The following is a 16,809-nucleotide window of genomic DNA, read 5'->3' on the forward strand; positions in this document are numbered from 1 at the left end:
GTCACCTCCTTCTCTTCACGGTGATAAACGCATTTAGCGCTGAAGCGGTCCCGTGGCGGCAGGGGAAGATTTGCCCCCCGAGCGTACAAATATACTCCGAACTTCTGCTTTTAAGCACTGCTCCCCGGTCCCGACGCAGGCAGCAGTGGGGCAGGGCTCACCGCGGGAGGGCCGGTCCCGCCAGGCCCCCCCCGGCCGGCGCTGAGGGCGGCGGGGCCGGCCAAGATGGCGGCGGCCGGGGGCGGGCGGTACTTCTGCACGGCGGGCCGCGGGCTGGAGCTCTTCCTCGCCCGGGAGGTGCGGGTGCGGCTCGGCGCCACGGAGGTGAGGGGGGGAGCCGGTGCTCACCCGGGGCGGTCCGGATCTGTGGGGAACTTGGCCTCGTTCGCTTCGCGTCCCGGAGCCGGGCGGCCGCGGCGTGGGGTTGTGCCGCCAGCTGCGTGAGGCCCCACGGGTCTGGCCTCGGTCATGGAGGGACCCCTAGGGACCGTCTGGTCCTGTCCCTGCTGTGAGCAGGGACATCTGCCTCGGTCAGGCCATGTCCCCTCACTACCCCCGGTGAGCCGCGGCCTGCGGTACCCTCCTCCCCGCGGAGGTGCGAGCGGGTGTGAAGGGCTGCCACAGGTGCTCACCCAAAACACCTTCCCGGTTTGGTTTGGTTTGGTTTCTGTTTGTCCCCCTGAGGTGGACTGCGTCTCAGGAAAAGTCTTCTTCAGCACAGAGGCGGAGCCGGGCGAGCTGAGGAAACTCAAGTCTGGAGAGCGACTGTTTTTGCTGCTTAAAAAACACCCCCCACTTGCAGTTTCTAGAAATAAAGGTGCGTCACTGACTCCTTTCCTCAGGTGCTCACGGGGTGTGTGTGCAGAAACGTGAAGCCCCAGTTCAAGTCCTCTTTGTAAAATTAATGCTTGGTTTATTTACTTACGAACATCTGTGGTTCTAATTGTCAGTAATCAGTTCTCAACTATCTTTCATTCAGATAAGTATTCAGTGCTTTTTTTAGTGCTGCGCATGGCTTTAAAATTGTTTTGAACTAGTTATCTTACCTGTGTGTGTTCTGCTGGCACTGTGCATATATTTATATGTGTAACACCAGCACCTGCCACCCCCTCCAAAAAAAAAAAATCCAAAACCTCAACAAAAAAACCCACCTCACCTTGAAACAGAAGTTTAGTTCTGGACCCCTTGTGTGCATTTTAACAGTGAGTCATTTTCTTTTAGGTGAAGTGGATCCAGATGTGTATCCTATGTTACTTAACTGTTCAAATACCTTGTAATCTCAGCTAATTGAGTCACATTCTCTGTCAGTGTTGGAATAAGAATTTCAAGTTAGATGGATTCATATCTGCTTGCTGGTGGGATTTTATCTGTGAGATCACAGATGGCCTTCAGCTTTGAGGATCAAATTTAACCATGATTCTAAAATTTAAAATGAGATATAGAAATACTTCTATTTTTTCTCCCTTGACCAGCTTCAAGGTTCTTAAGTGAATTAGCCTCTGTATTCCTCATGCCTCTCGTCATATGTAGCTTAGGAGGACTACCCACAGGTGTAAGTTTAGGTGTGTGTTGGAGACTTTGCAGGATTGAAGGTGGGTTGATGAATAGCAAGGAGAGATTTCCTTTATAAAAAATAAACTTGTGGCTTTTATTCTGAGCTCTATCAGTGATTCATGTTTGTGTCTGTCTTTCAATCCTGGAAAGTGTCTCACATCTCTAATCCTGGACCAAATGCTTTCTGGGGAGGATGGCTGGTCCGGTGTCCCTGGGAGTGGCTCTCAGAGCTGGTCTGGTTTTCTAGAGCTGCAGAATTCAATCCCTGCACAGTTTAATCTTGCTTCTACAGAGCTTCTAATCAGAAGGATGCCTGGGTTTCTGCTGGTGATGTATGTGGGTGTTGAGAGCTCAGATGTGTCTGCGATGTCTGCTGCTGCTGTGATTCCTCGATTCGCATGTTAATGGAATCTGAACACAGTCTATGTTAACAGCTGTTCTCAATCCATACAAAATCAAATGCTGAGACTGAACTCCTTAACCTGAAACTGCTTTTTCCTCCAGGGAAAATGCTGCATGAGATTAAAAGCCTTGTCATTGATGAACCAAAGTATTGGCTGGATGTTCTCTCTATTTGGAGAAACATTCATGGGTGTGAGGGGAAAAAAAATGATGTGACTCAAGAAAACCATTTGCCTCTCAAGAGAAAATCACAGGAAGAGACAAATACTGCAACTAAAAGGCAGAGAACAGAACAGACTGTGTCTGAGGAATGTCAAGCAGAAGCTGCAGAGAGGTATATGTTACCAGAGAGAAAGAGTGATCAAGACTGCTGGACTGAAAGTAAGACTTCCTTAGAAGACCCTTCCAAAAGCAGTGGAGAGAAGCCTATTGTGAATGAGAAGCTTAGTTTCAGAGTTTCTTGTCGTTGTAGTGGAGCAATTGCCAAAATACTTCATTCACAGGTATGCTAAAGTATCTGTGTTTTAAAAGCATCTGGCCAAGGTGAAGGGAGATCTGTAGTTTGTCATTTCAACTGTGTTGTGTGTTTTAGAATAACAAACAGATTTAGCCTTTTCCTGTATTTTCTCAAAAAAAGCCCTTAACCTGCATTTACCTTAAACAAGTGGAAATACAAGGGCTACTGTTAATTTCTGGGCACTATTACCCTGAATACTTTTCAAATCGTTGCCTTATATTGAGCCTAAGCACAGATAAGAGGTTGAGGTAGCTGGGCCTGTAGAGTCTGAGGGGTGATCTGATACTAGTTTGCAGCTGTTTAAAGGGTCATTGCAAGGATAATGGAGCCAGACTCCTCTCAGTTGTAAAGAAGGCACAAAACCAAAACTTTGCAGCTTCGGTGGGCTCTCCTTGGGTATTGGGGAGAACTTGTTCTCCAGGAGGGTGGTGCAGCCCTGGGATGTGTCCTGCAGGAGGGGATAGATCTTGGTCCTTGGAGAGAGTGGTGGTGTAGAGACCTCCAGGCATGCCTTCCATCCAGCCCTCTTCCCATCTATAATACCCTTCTACTAGGAGAAAAATAAAAAAAGAAACCCTGTGTAGCTGCAATTTAGATTTCTCTTATTTGAAGTTAACAGTAGTTTAACTAGATTTTTTTTTTTTTCCCCTTACTCAAGCTAGTACCTTGGGAAGGTGGGACGCATGAGCCTGCCAGTAAGAATGTTTGCTTAAATTTGTGCTGTGCATTTGAACTCTCATACTGTGAAGGTAGTCTGAGCTAGATGCCACAAAAGCATTAAAATTGTGAGTTGCAGTTGTGCATTCACAGATTTTCTCTTGGATAATCCAGTTTACAGACATCAGAAATATTTTGTGCATAATATATATAAACAATAGATAACAATATATAGAGAACAATATATAAAAGTGACAGGTTTTTTTGTAACTTGGGCAGGTCTTGAACTTCAGCCACACTCCTGATGAGTGACAGTCATTTTGTTCTGTGGTGTGTTTGCTCTCTGCCCCTCGCTCGCTCGCTGTGCCCTGTTGTACTTCTTCTGGTGTTTGTATGAGTTGTTCTGAGGGTGGAGAGAGGCTCTTTCTTTTCCCAGGTGTTTTTAAGGATTGTGCAGTCAAAGGCTATGATCTGTAGTTTTCTTAATTCTGTTAATTTTGCTGCCTGTGACTGTTCTTCCCCCTTGCAGGAGATTGGAAGAGCCGTTGGCATAGCGCTCATGAAGCAGTTTGGGTGGCGGGCTGATCTGCGGGACCCCAATCTAGAGGTAGTGGTGCTTGTCTGCCAGATGGCCTGTTGCTGCTTCCAGAATTGCCCCCGATACCTTTTGTTTTGTCCTCCGCTCCCTTTGCACTCAGGACTGTGGCCTCTTGTTTTTTTGCTGCTGAATTTAACTAGAAATCATCTGGTAGTGCTGAGCAAAGCTTTTTGGTCGACACTGTGTGTGCACCTTTTGAGAGCACTGAAATACCAGAACGGCCAGTGTCGGCCTGTACGTTGGGAAGGATCCATACAGGAGATGTCTCAGTGTCCGCTGGACTCTGTGTTGGAAATGGAGATCACCTGAGCCAGTGGGCAGCGTGTTTAGCCTCTGTAGGGGAAGAGAGCGAGTAGCAAGGTCGTGTCCTTGATGAACTCGACTTGTGCATGCTGTTCATGGAAGAGCTGCCTCCTAGACCCTGACCCTGGCAAGGAGCTTGATGCAAACTGTCTGGAGACCTTGGAAAAGACTCATTGCTCTTGACAAGCCATTTCTCCATCACTGTGCTTGGTGTATGGAAGCTGCTCTCGGCGCTGATGCTGGGAGGTCTGAGGCTGCCTGTAAAAGCTCTGAGTTCATCTACTGGCTCTGGTTTTCCCAGGCTGTTCATTAAGTACAGCTTTGTTGAGCCTCAAATGGGGCTCTTGTCCAGATTTTTGCTCTCAAACCATTCAGGTCCTGAGGACTGGGATATTGCAAAAGCATTGTTTTTCTTTTGGCTTCCTGGGGAGGGATTGCAGTCATGCAAGACCTGTTGGGGAGCTCAGTCATTTTTGGGGATGCTTCTATGGGACAGGAGGACAATTTATTTGAGCTGCCTGTATTTCTGGAAGGATTACACACGTTTGCCTTCCATCTGAAATGCCCCTTAGTGGCGCTCATGGGATTTTTTTATTGGTTTTGTGTTTGTTTTTAAAAAAGGAGGAGGTTACCTGAATAGCTCAGTGCTAGTATAATCTTCTCCTGCTTAGAGTAAATGGGTTTATAATTAAAAATATTCATTCGGTGTTACAAAAATTGGTTCTGTAAAGGTTCAGGCGCTTGTTGGTGGATTCTTGGCTGACAAAATTCCCCTCCCAGCTTGGTTAAATATTAAATCCTCTTTAAAGTGGCATTCAGATTATCTAGTGTGATTTCTTCCCATTGATCATAGTTGTCTAAAGCATGCATTTTTGTTGTTAAAAACTAGGATCAGAAGTTTATAGAAACATCTTCTGTGTCTGGTGTAAATGAGTTAAAGCTATTGTCATGTCAGGTTGAGGGTTTCTAATGCAATTTTTTTCCTCTTTCAGGTCTTCATACATCTTAATGACATTTACTCAGTGGTAGGGATTCCTATTTTCAGGTAGGCATTCTCCTCACCAGATTTGTCTTGGTAGTGTCAGAACAGGCATAATTTCTAAATAGTCTTGCTGTCCACTGTGAATATTTTCTGGTTTAATATTCACTGGACTGTCACATTAGTCTTGTGGTCTGTCTGGAGCTTATCTGAGCATATAGGCCAGACTTTGTGATTAAGTTGTGAATAAAAGCAGACTGGTTTCTATCTGTCTGTCTGCAGATCTGTCCAGTTCATGTGTTCTTTCATATTACATGGTCTTTTCTTGTGACTGTACCATTGTTTTACAGTGTGTTGTTTTTTGGTTTTTTTCCCCTGTTTGCAGGCTTCCATTAGCAAACAGAGAGTATATCGAAACAGCAGGACTGCGGTCAACAATTGCATGGGCCATGGCATCTCTGGCTGAAATCAGTGTAAGTGAATATTCATGGCAAAGACATAGAGTCTTGGTTGAAGGGGGTATTGCTGCTCATCAGGGTTGGAGCTGGAAGCTTTGAGGAAGTACGGTGATTTTAATGCCCTTTGCTCTGATGCATGTGTACAGGGGTTTTGCCTTATCTGTGATCAGAGTGTGCTGTCACCTGCTGTTCAACCAGATACCTGCTGTAATCCCAGGTTCTTCTCAGAAGAGGTGTTATTCCTTGTACAGATATCAGTCTAATTTGCAAGATTTTTTTCACTGGCCAGGCTTCAAACCTTCTTTTGGGTTGTTCTCCCAAGGGAAAACAGAAGCAAGCGTGATCTCTTCCACAGATTAATTTGGTACCAATATCCATCTGCAGTCTGCTCCTAACTTTTTTCCTCTAAATGTCACCTCAAGGCTGGATGCATTGTGTTTAGTGAAACTATGAATGCTTCTTTCTATATTCGCTTACAAGCAAGTTTGGCCTGGTAAGCCGGTGATTATTGTTACTTACTCTGAATTCAGTGGGCGTATGTAGGTGATGTGTACATCCCTGAGTAAGCTTGTCCTGGGAGAGGAGTCTTGTTTTGCTTGGGATGCAATAACCTCTTTATGTTTGTAGGCGGGTGCCTTTGTGCTGGATCCCATGTGTGGGCTGGGAACGATACTGCTGGAAGCTGCCAAAGAGTGGCCCGTGAGTATCACAAGGGCAACAGGCAGGACCTTTGCAAGATGGCTTGTAGTTGCATCAAGAAAAATCTGTGCCACAGTTATACCAAACTCCATTACTGGAAAGCTTGAACCAAACTGATCTTTCTAGGCAGTTGTTAAAACTTTCCTCCACAGGAGTGTGAAGGCAAGTCTTAAATATTTGTGCAGGTGGGTGCTGGGAGCCCTGGATTTATACCCCAGGGTTTTTGTGAGGCAACCATGTACTCTTAAAACTACCTGGGCTTATCCTGGGAATGGAGATGTCAGTGGGACAGTACAGTCAGTGTCAGTATTAGAGGCAGCGTTGCTGTCTGTAGCTAGCTGGGGTCTTGCTGTTAGGACATAGCCTCAATCTTTCTGTAAGTCAAGAGTGTCTTGAGGAGACCAGAACATGAAAGGAGTGAAGATAGCACAGACTTCCCTCATTCCTCTGTCTTCTGGGTCTGTGTATTGCTCTGTGTAATGCCAGTAGATATCCCAGGAAGGGGTTTGTCTTGGAAGAGCTGTGCAACAAGGCAGTTCTGAGAAGGGTTTATAAAATAAATTCACCTAGCTGTCAGCAAAATTACTTTTCTCTTTTTCTCTCAACAGGAAGCCTGTTACTGGGGTGCTGATATAAGTGATTCACAGTTAGAAGGTGCAGATGTGAATATTAGGACTGCAGGCTTGATGGATAAGATTGAGTTACTTAAAGCTTCTGTGAAAGGTATGTCTGTAGGCTTTCCAAGCAAGAGGGGTGAAGTTTTTTGTGGTTCTGGGACTGTACAGGTAATGTAGGTTCTCCTGGGGGGATGTGTAGTTGAGCTAACTGTCAACAAATAGCTGAGTAGTGACTCTGTAGTACTAGCAAATGGGTAATTATTTGTTCTCTCCTCCCCGCCCCCTGCCTCTGGGAACTTTGGCAATAGTAAACTCAGCAGAAGACAATGAAAATAATTGTCAGACATGGGCAGTAGTTGTCTGTCCTAAGGGTAAATTTGTGAATACCACAAAGAATGCATACTATGTCAGAGTTCTTTGTGTCTTACAGGAACACAGCAAGGACAAATCCAAATAAAATGTGGATTGTAACTTAAATGTAGCAGATGAGTAATAGTGGGCACTCAATAAGCTCAGCTGAATTGTTGATGTTTTGTAGTAGGAGTCTTTTAAATGACAATGCCTTTCTCCTGGAAGAGGTTATCTGTTTGCTCTCAGTTCATGAGCTAGTCTGTGGAGAAGGCAATAATTTTATGACCTTATTTGGACCCCAAAGCCTGAGTCTAAATTAGTCCTTTATGAACTTCATGACAGAAAAAAGCTGGCTTTTTTTCCCTGTGCAAGGGTGATGAAGTCTGCATATTTTTTTTACCTTGCAATGTCTGTTTCTTACCAGAACGCTAAGAAATATTATTTCCTTTTTGTAAGAATATATATAGCTTTATTTCTTACTTAAAAGCTGTGATTGGGCTTGGCTTCTAGGATAATGGAAGGTACTTTGATGTCAGGTTTTTCTAGTACTGAACAAGTAATTGGCGTCTTTGTCACTGGTCAGAAGCTGTTATTTCAGCTTGTCTTGAGAAAGACTGCAGGTAACTTGTCCTTCCATTTGTAGATAAAATTGTTATAAAATTGTCCTGTGTTGATCCAGGGATGGTCCAGGAAACATCTCCAGCCACTTCTGGCATAGAAGCACAGCGGGGTTTAGGTGGGAAGGGACTGCTGGAGGCGTTTAGTCCTGTCATCTGCTGGGAGTAGGGCTAACCCCAAAGCTGGGCCAGTTGCTCGGAGCCTTGTCCAGTCGAGTTTTGAAGCATCCTGACAGGTGGAGAACCCATAGTCTCATCCTCTCACGTGGTGGCTGCGCTCTGGCCAGCACAGCCCTTGTCACCACAAGGGTGCAGTGCTGCCTCATGATCAGGACAACTGCCTGTTCCCAGGATGCAGAAACTCTGGGGAGATACTTCAAAGGCTCCAACAGAATCCAAGTGATTCTGGCTGTAACCAGATTCTTGAGGGGGAAAAAAGTGGGATGGAGAGAAATTTAACATGTGTTTCCTTGCCATTCATACGTGTGTATCTGAACATCTGCGCTGTTTGCAAGCTTAGCTCTTCTTTTGCATTGTGCTTGTAAAGATGTGTGTTGAGAAGCAGCAGTTAGTTTGGCACCATGCAGTCCCCTGTTCTGAGAGTCCTACTCTCATACCACCAGTAATAGGGAATCTGCAAGCTAAACCACACTGTCATGCATTTGTCTTCCTGGTCTGCATTGGGTTGGTAGCTTTGTAGTGCCATTTGTGAGGAAAGGGACAGAAGGAGCTATGAATCTGGCTGCATAACCTGTGAAAGAGCTGGCAGACAGTTTTGTAAGGTGAATGAGGGCATAGCTGCTGTTCATTTTTCAGATAGTCAGATGTAAAGACCTGCCTTTCTTCTGCAGCATTGCCCTTGCCTTCAGAAAGCTTTGACGCTGTGATTTCGGATATTCCATTTGGGAAGAAGTTCAAGATCACAAAAGACATACAGCTCCTACCGGATATTCTTCAGGAAATGGAGAGGTACGTGTGGCCTTTGACGTGCTTGGAGTTTAGTGTCAATGTCATGATGGCTTGCAATCCTAAGCGTTCAGTCAGCTTCAGGTTTGCTTTATTCCAAACACTCTCCAGCTCTGTAATCTGATCCTGTGCAGGCTGTGAAAGTCTGAGTCCTTTATTTGTCCCTTAGAGGCTGTTGTGGCTTCTCTGGCAAGCTGTGGAAGTGCTGATGGTCGCCCAAGCTGACAAGGAATGAGCTTGTTGTGTGAGCCACACTCACAGATGTTCTTTACAAGGCAGAAGGGAGAAAGAGGAGAGGATGACCTAAACAAACTTAAAGCATGGCCAGGCAAATAAAGCAATAATCCTTTCTTGGTTGAGGTCTGCTTGTATAAAATCATAGGCTTTCCTTTTGGGTTCACACCAAGCTTTCACCAGGATCTCTGGCAGGAAGGATCTCAGACCAGAAAATGGTGGTACGTGTTTTCCTTTCTGTTAGCCTATACTGGCATATCCAGCTCGTCACCTGGTCTGCTTTTAGATGCCTCCTTTCCTTTCTTGCCCTGTCTGCGTCAGAGTTGAGCCAAGCTAATAGCAGGCTGCTTCTATGGGGCAGTTCAAACCATCTGCCCCTTTATTTCATTTCATGGCTGAAAACGCCCTTTCTGTAAGGTTGGTCTTCAGTGGGTGTTGATCTTGCTCACCCAGTGCAGGAATGCGGTGGGAAGATGGTGAAGAAGGTGAGGTAGCTCCACGTAACGGCAGGGAAATCTTATGTCAGCTTACCCTGACCCTGCCTCCCTTTGGCCATTCTTGTCTTCTGGTCTCATTTGCTCTGTTGGGCCATCCTAAGCAAAATATTTCCTTGGGAAGGTGGAGGTGAGGAAGGGACCATTGCCATGAGAGCTCCACGAGTAAGACTGTTCCATCCACTTGCTGTGAACAGAGCCAGGATAGTCTTTTCTTTCCCCTCTTTGAAAGCCAAGTGTAATATTCACTCATGTAGTATGAAAAACGGATTGCAAACAATGGTTACTTTTAATCTGCTTCCTGAGTTTGAAAGCCATTAAGGATCAGTGGAACATGGAAAGAACAGACCTTTTAAAGTTTCCAAAGGGAAAGGCCGGCCTCAGAATTGCCTTACCAACCTGAGAAGCTCTTACTGCTCTGGGAAGCAGTTCCTCTGCAGACTACTGGAGGCTCATGTGACCCAAAAATGAGGTTGAAGGTGATAGTACCCTTGATCCTTGGGAGAATACCAAGAGGGTAAAAAATTGAGTCCATCTTCCATGCTAACCCATTGGAAAGAACTCCCAAGGTTGGAAATGTTTGCGAGTCAGGACAGGGCCCAGTTCTCCCATTTAGGAAGAATTACAAAGATAGGGAATTTAAACTTCACTGGGAGACATAGCTTATGAGTTGACCCATGACCCTTAACATGCTTAGGTGTTTTATTGAATGCAGCTGTCATCTGAAGTGTCAGCAGTGTTGAGTTCTGCACAGATAAAAGAATGCCAGGCAGGATGAACACGTAATCTAATTTTCTTTTCTTGCAATTGCCAGAGTACTTCGTGTTGGAGGCACTATTGTATTGCTGCTGAGCCAAGATCTCCGTAAGCATATGGATGGCATTACCAAGTGTGCTGAAAATGACTCTCCTAGTGCCGTTTTTGATAGCACAAGTGAAACCGTCACTGCAAAAGCCCTGAATATGGACAGGGATTCTTCTTCCTTGATGAATGGTGTTGAAGAATCCTTTCTTGGCAGCCGACAGAGACAATTTGGGGGTCTGGTGCCAGATGGCGTCTATGGGGTTAGTCTTGGAAAGATGGATGCTTTCATATACAAATACAGGAAGATCTCTACTGCTGGGAATCAGCAGATTCCAAAGTGAACTTGAATCCCAATACACTTGAAAAGCAGCATGACATGGATCTGGTAGAGGCCTGCTGATCCAAACCCTGTGCCATTTGTTAGCTCACCTCATTTTCTGTGGATGTCCTAAGGTGCTGCTTTTCTCTCTTTGGTTTTTAGGAGAGGTGGAAGATGCCTGCTAGTGTTTCAGATGTTTTTACTGTCAAATATTGTAATGAGAGTCCTCAAATCCTTGTTTAGGCAAAGCCTCTCAGTATTGGGAGGAGTTTCTTTGGGAGAGAAAGACTTCATTTGCAGAACTGCAAAAACAAATGTGATAATACTAAGTGCAAATGGATTTTCACTTTCAGCAGTATTTTTTAGGAAGCACATCTTGTCTGAAGAAGTCTCCGGCTGTTTTTGAGGGCTGGATGTATGCTTTACCTTGCAATCTGGTATATTATTTTATAGCTTGTTTCTGCTGAGTTTGAAATGTCGCTATTCAGATCTCTTGGAGTGCAAAATAAACTATTTTCTGTATTAATTCTTTGCAGTGTTTGCGTGTGTCTGACAGGTATGCTTTAGCTTTTTAGGGTGATGAAGTGAGGAACCTTAACAAAACGGATGCAGGGCTCTCAGCAGGAGGGGCTCTTGAGATAGGGTAGGAGCTGCAACTACTGAGTCTCAAGATAAGGAATGGGGATTCAATGAATGCTGAGTTGTCATGACTATGGAAATGCTGAAAAGACCTAATTGGCTGAAAATTCACGAGAGGAAGAGGAGGCATCTTCAATCTTCATCCTGAAGACCCCCGCCTAAGACCACCAGGAGCCACTGCGCAGGCGCAATGGGGAGGGACTTGGGGCAGGATTTATGTTAATGATTTCTCAAAACTAATTGTAATATCTCTCCCTATTCTCGGAATTATAATGAATATGTAAACGCTTTACGCTATAGAAAGGAGCTGCTTTTTGCTCCAAGATGTGCACGCTTGCGGAAGAGCGATCCCCCTTGCACCCAAGGCTGAATAAACATACCTTCTTTATAACCTTACTGGTTGTAAAGTCATTACTCCGCATGTCATTTTGGTGACCCAGATGGGACTCTCTCTGCTCGGCTGCTGGAATGACTGAGGAACGGACATCCTAGCCGCGGCCCGGGAATTCTCAGAGGAACTCTGCTCTTAGCCGTTCACTGCGGGGGCAGACAAGAGCTATCTAAACTACAGACAAAGGTATGTTTACAGGGTAATGGGTGGCTGGTAAGGCACGCAGAGATGTCTGGCACACAGCCTAGAGGGGTACCCAGTCTGGTTAAGGCACCTCGGGAAGAGCTCTGTTTAAGGTGTTAAACGGGATAGCTATCGTTCATGTCATCTGTTGTAACCCATGGGAAATCGAAATATTGAAATTCACATCAGTGTGATTGTCGTTGCGGGCTCCTAAAGATTTTTTTCATCTGATACCGTCTTTGGGAGCTTGTAACGACTATTATAATATGTGTTAATTTAAGTTAACTGGCTTTATACCTGTGGTAAACGATTAATGGTTTACGATTTATGTGGTACACGAACTTGGCTATTGTCTTAATTGGTACACTTTTTAGTATGAGTGTGAGTAAAAAGCGTGACGGGCCCTTTAAGTACCTGTGTGACTGCTTGCAGAGTGTGAGTGAGGCGCAGCACAGCTGCGAAGCGAGTGTGGAGTTCTGATCCGAGGTTCCGTGTTCTCCACGAGGAGAGCGGCCGGAGACAAACAAAGCGAATTCAGCTGCCTGGCGAGCAAAGCGGTTGTAGGGGGATATCCAACTTAATATATTAGGAGTGAATGAGGCTGGTATGATGGGTTGGATGTCCCTGATGACCGTTGGTGGAATAGTAGCCGGAATAATAATTGTTGTGATCCTTTGTTGCTTTTGTTGCCGTGTTCTGTGGTAACACATCGACTCTGTGTATAGTGTAAAAGCCGCCGGGTTTCGGCTTGTTTCAATTGTAATAATTGCCTGTACCAATATTACAGTTGTTGCAGTTGAGATAGGTTGTGCTTTGGGATAAAATTGGGAAATTTCAAGCATAAAGAAAAAGTATAGGAGTGTCCCCATTTTGTTCCCACTTTAATCTCAAGCAAACTCTTTGGGATTGGGGTGGGAGCAGGATGGGAAATACCCACAGTAAAGAAGTCCTAAAGAAAAGCCCCTTAGGATGTATACTAACACTTTGGAAAGATATCACTGGGTCTGGGGGCACAGAAAATAAAAAGACCCTTACAAAATATTGCAATCAGTGGTGGCCACTTTATAAACTGGAAAATGAGGCAAAATGGCCACTAAATGGAACTTTGGACTATAATACCCTCCTACAGTTAATGTTGTTCTTAAGAAGGGAGGGGAAGTGGGATGAGGTATCATATGCAGACATGTTTTTCACTCTCCATAATCATCCTGATTGGCAAAAAGATTGCGGTCTAATCGTACCACGAGATCCCCTGGTGCTCGCTTTGGAGCGAGAAAACAATAAAGGATTAAAAGGAAAACTGAGACAATGTTGCTCAGCATGTAGTGTTGGCCAGAGATGTACAAAAATTGGAAAGGTGCACCAAGGATCACACCCCGACCTTACAGACTTATTTGAGCCTCCCCCGCGAAAGCAGTCTCCTCCACGGCCACAAAAACAAGAACAAGACTCAGATTCAGGCCTTACTCCTGCCCCCTCTCCCCCAGGTAGCCCGGTGTCTTCCCGCACACGGGGAAAACCTGCTCAAACAATTCTTCAGGCACCCCTCAGGGAGACAGTTGGTCCGGTAATAAAAATACTCTTTTCCAGCACTGACTTAGAAAATTGGAAAAGAGCTGTAAAGGAGTTCCAGAGTGACCCAATAAGCGTGACCAGACAATTTCAGTTCATACTGAAACAACATAATCCTGATTGGAATGATATACAGTTACTATTGGATTACCTAACAGAGACCAAGAAACAATTGGTTCTGAAAGCGGCAGGTGATTTGGCCTCAGACTATTGCAGAACCACGGGGAATGAGGTTAAGGATTTCTTTCCCCTTCAGGACCCAAGGTGGAATCCAAACAGTTCTGCTCAAAAGGACAGGTTAAAAGGATACCAGGATTTAATCTTAAAGGGATTGGAAAGGGCCATGCCCAAAAATATAAATTGGCCAGCATTATATGCGATTAAGCAGGGTCCTTTGGAATCACCTTCTGAATTCCTGGATCGGCTAAGGGAAGTGATGCATCGAAATACGCCACTAGACCCAGGATCCAAAGCAGGAATACAACAGTTGGTATTGTTATTTTTGGGGCAATCCACAGGGGATATCAGGCGTAAGTTGCAGAAACTACGCACCACGGAAAGTAGGAACCTAGAAGTATTACTGGATGAAGCATGGAGGGTGTTTAGCAACAGGGAGGATGAATATAGGAAGGGGCAACGAAGAGTGGTGGCAGTAATAGATGAACTACAGGGGAGAAAATTTAAGAAGGGGTTTCTGGATAAAGACCAGTGCGCATTTTGTAAAGAAAGAGGACACTGGAAGGCTGCCTGCCTGAAGCAAAAATGGAAAGGGAAAGTACCCTGGTGGATCCACTGGTTACAATGAAGCTAGGGAACGAACAAAGAGAAATAGAATTTTTAGTAGATACCGGGGCAACTTATTCAGTACTTAATCAAGCTCTGATGCCCCTAGGGGAAGAATATGTAATGGTAAAGGGAGCTACTGGACAAACTGAAAAAGCTTATTTTTTGTAAGCCATTAAAATATAAATTGGGAAAGCAAATGGGTATACATAAATTCTTGTATCTGCCAAATTCACCCACAGCTCTTTTGGGAAGAGATCTTCTGGAACAATTGAAAGCCATAATTAAATTCAAAAAAGGGGAAGTTACTCTGAAGGTAAATAATCAACAATATATACAAATGATGAGTTTACTTTTAAGGAATCTTCCAATAAAAAAGGAGTAATTAGTAAGGAAATTATGGACCAGGTATAGCCCAACCATACCCCAGAGTATGGGCAATGGATATACCAGGGCGGGCTAAAAATGCTATGCCAGTTATAGTAAAATTAAAAGAAGGGCAAAAACCAGTAAGGATAAAACAATATCCTCTAAAACGGGAGGATCAGGAAGGCATTCAGCCCACCACTGAGAGATTTTTAGATCATGGATTGCTGAGGGAATGCAAATCCGATTTCAATACCCCTATCCTTCCAGTAAAGAAACCAGATGGGTCCTACCAGGTGGTGCAGGATCTAAGAGCAATTAATAAAATAACTGAAGATCTATATCCTGCAGTGGCTAACCCTTATACTTTGCTCACCACCTTGACCCAGGAACTAGCCTGGTTCACTGTTCTAGATTTAAAGGATGCCTTCTTTTGCCTCCCTCTTCACGAGTCTAGCCAGAAATTATTTGCTTTTGAATGGAAAAACCACAAAACAGGCTGCAAAACTCAACTAACTTGGACAGTGCTGCCTCAAGTATTTAAGAACAGTCCCACGATATTTGGCAATCAACTAGCTAAAGATCTTGAAAGTTGGGACCAGCCACCTGACAAAGGCAAGGTTCTTCGATACGTGGATGACCTGCTTGTCGCTACGGAAGCCAGAGAAGGAGGTATCGCCTGGACGGTGAGCCTCCTAAACTTTTTGGGTCTGCAGTTGTACAGGGTGTCCCAGAAGAAGGCGCAAGTGGTACAACAACAAGTTGTCTATATGGGCTACGAGGTGCAGGAGTCCGTACCCTGGGTGTCCTGGTTTAGCCAGGATAGGGTTAAGTTTCCCCAGCAGTGGGGAGGGAGCTCTAGCCGGGTTATTCAATACCATGCTGATGTCAGGTCCGGGCGCCCAAGCGTGGGAAGAGCAGGGACAGCTTTTGTGCGGTTCGGTCCCCTCACTGCTGTATCAGTATATCTCTTGTTCTGTTCATTGTTATTACTGTTATTGTTATTGTTGTTGTTCGGTTTGTTGTTGTTACACTGTTGTATTAAAACTCTCCTTATCTCAGCCCCGGGGTTTGTATTTCACTCCCTGCCCCGTTCCAGTCGGTGGGTGGGGGAGGGGCAGCAGCAGCGTGGTCTCGGGTCCCGGCAGGGCCTAAACCACCACAGCCTTTTTGGCGCCCAGCGTGGGGCTCGAGAGGGTTGAGATAAGGACAAAAGGAGAAGGTGTGTTAGAGCCATCTGTTAGGTGCCATTTTTCTGTTTTTATTTGTATTGTTTGATAAGGAACATTTGCAGTGCTGGCCAACTTGCTTGTGTGGTGGGGCTGGATTAATCCTTATATCCCCTGTGTGTTCCCAGTGCTGGTGTTTGTTATCGGTGGAAAATGTGTCAAGGGTTTTATTTTGCTACACTGGCTACTGACTGCTTATAATGTGCTTGCATCACTGCTTGTGGGGGGGAACCGGTAGCTGTTTGCTGCCTGGGCTTTTGTTAGGGGTCTCACCCCCTCTGTGGGTGAGCCAGGGGAAGAGATCCTCTCGGTTTTCGAGCGTTTCAGCTATCCCTGGAGCACCCAGGCCAGTGTGTTTGCGGCACAGCGCTTTCTGAATGTCTGCCAGATCTTGTTCTGGGCCATGCGGTACTTCTCCAATAATGGCACCACCCAGAAACCTGCCCCGAGGGCAGATAGTTATGAGTGGCAAGGTGTGTGGGAAAAGATGGGCAAGTGCCTGAGTCAGTGGTCACCCCCAACGCTTTGGGATCTCACTCCCAAACAAGTGCAGAGTCCTGATAAACTGGTGGAGTGTTTGGAAAAGGTGTGTTGCCAATCTGACAAACCGCGGGAGACACAACTCACTGCGATGTGCTGGGGGCTTGCCCATGCCTGCCGTGTCATCTTTAACACTACTCGCTGATGCACAGAAACAAACTCTACAACTCGGAGAGAGTTATAAAGCAGGTATGTTTATTCTGGCCAGGGTGCAAGGGGATTTCTCCACAAAGCTTGCACACCGTCTCTGGCAAGTAGCCAAATATTTATTACACCAAAGCATACATATTCATTAGGAAAGGCCGGGTTATTACAATTAGTTCGGGGGATAGGCATGATTATTATAATTATTTCTTTGATGGTCAAGGGGAGAAGTACGTGGTCCTCCTCACGGTGTCCGCTCTTTCCAGGGCATGCGCTGTGAAGCAAAGTCCAGGTGTCTTCTTCCTAAATCTGCGAGATCATCCTCCCTAGATAGCATCTCTGAGTCCTTTTGTTCAAGTTTAAGTTTTCCTAAGTGCCCACTGAGGGCTTTGA

General features: G+C 45.3%; 1 protein-coding gene across 4 annotated transcripts; it reads left to right on the forward strand.

Annotated features, from left to right (window-relative positions):
- The first annotated feature begins 135 nt into the window (after positions 1 to 135).
- THUMPD2 (THUMP domain 2 tRNA and snRNA guanosine methyltransferase) lies at positions 136 to 11,095 on the forward strand. 4 transcript variants are annotated; one of them, XM_074817356.1, is made up of 10 exons: positions 136 to 324; positions 685 to 817; positions 2,059 to 2,459; positions 3,660 to 3,737; positions 5,024 to 5,076; positions 5,396 to 5,483; positions 6,096 to 6,167; positions 6,776 to 6,890; positions 8,604 to 8,721; positions 10,261 to 11,095. In XM_074817356.1, exons 1-10 carry the CDS (start codon positions 226 to 228, stop codon positions 10,589 to 10,591), a joined length of 1,488 nt encoding a protein of 495 aa, XP_074673457.1. In that variant the 5' UTR covers positions 136 to 225; the 3' UTR covers positions 10,592 to 11,095. The 4 variants fall into 4 exon arrangements, with proteins under 4 accessions (XP_074673457.1, XP_074673458.1, XP_074673459.1 ...); XM_074817357.1 differs by having other exon boundaries at positions 206 to 324; positions 722 to 817; XM_074817358.1 differs by having other exon boundaries at positions 217 to 324; positions 717 to 817.
- Positions 11,096 to 16,809: the final 5,714 nt, after the last annotated feature.

The sequence above is a fragment of the Strix aluco genome, chromosome 3 (assembly GCF_031877795.1).
Source record: "Strix aluco isolate bStrAlu1 chromosome 3, bStrAlu1.hap1, whole genome shotgun sequence".
Lineage (NCBI taxonomy): Eukaryota > Metazoa > Chordata > Aves > Strigiformes > Strigidae > Strix > Strix aluco.

Excerpts from the sequence above, each read along its gene's own strand:
- THUMPD2 (XM_074817355.1), top strand. The coding sequence starts at position 469 with ATGGAGGGACCCCTAGGGACCGTCTGGTCCTGTCCCTGCTGTGAGCAG. Across the intron at positions 6,168-6,775 it reads AAGCTGCCAAAGAGTGGCCC|GAAGCCTGTTACTGGGGTGC; the intron begins GTGAGTATCACA and ends TTCTCTCAACAG. Across the intron at positions 6,891-8,603 it reads ACTTAAAGCTTCTGTGAAAG|CATTGCCCTTGCCTTCAGAA; the intron begins GTATGTCTGTAG and ends TTTCTTCTGCAG.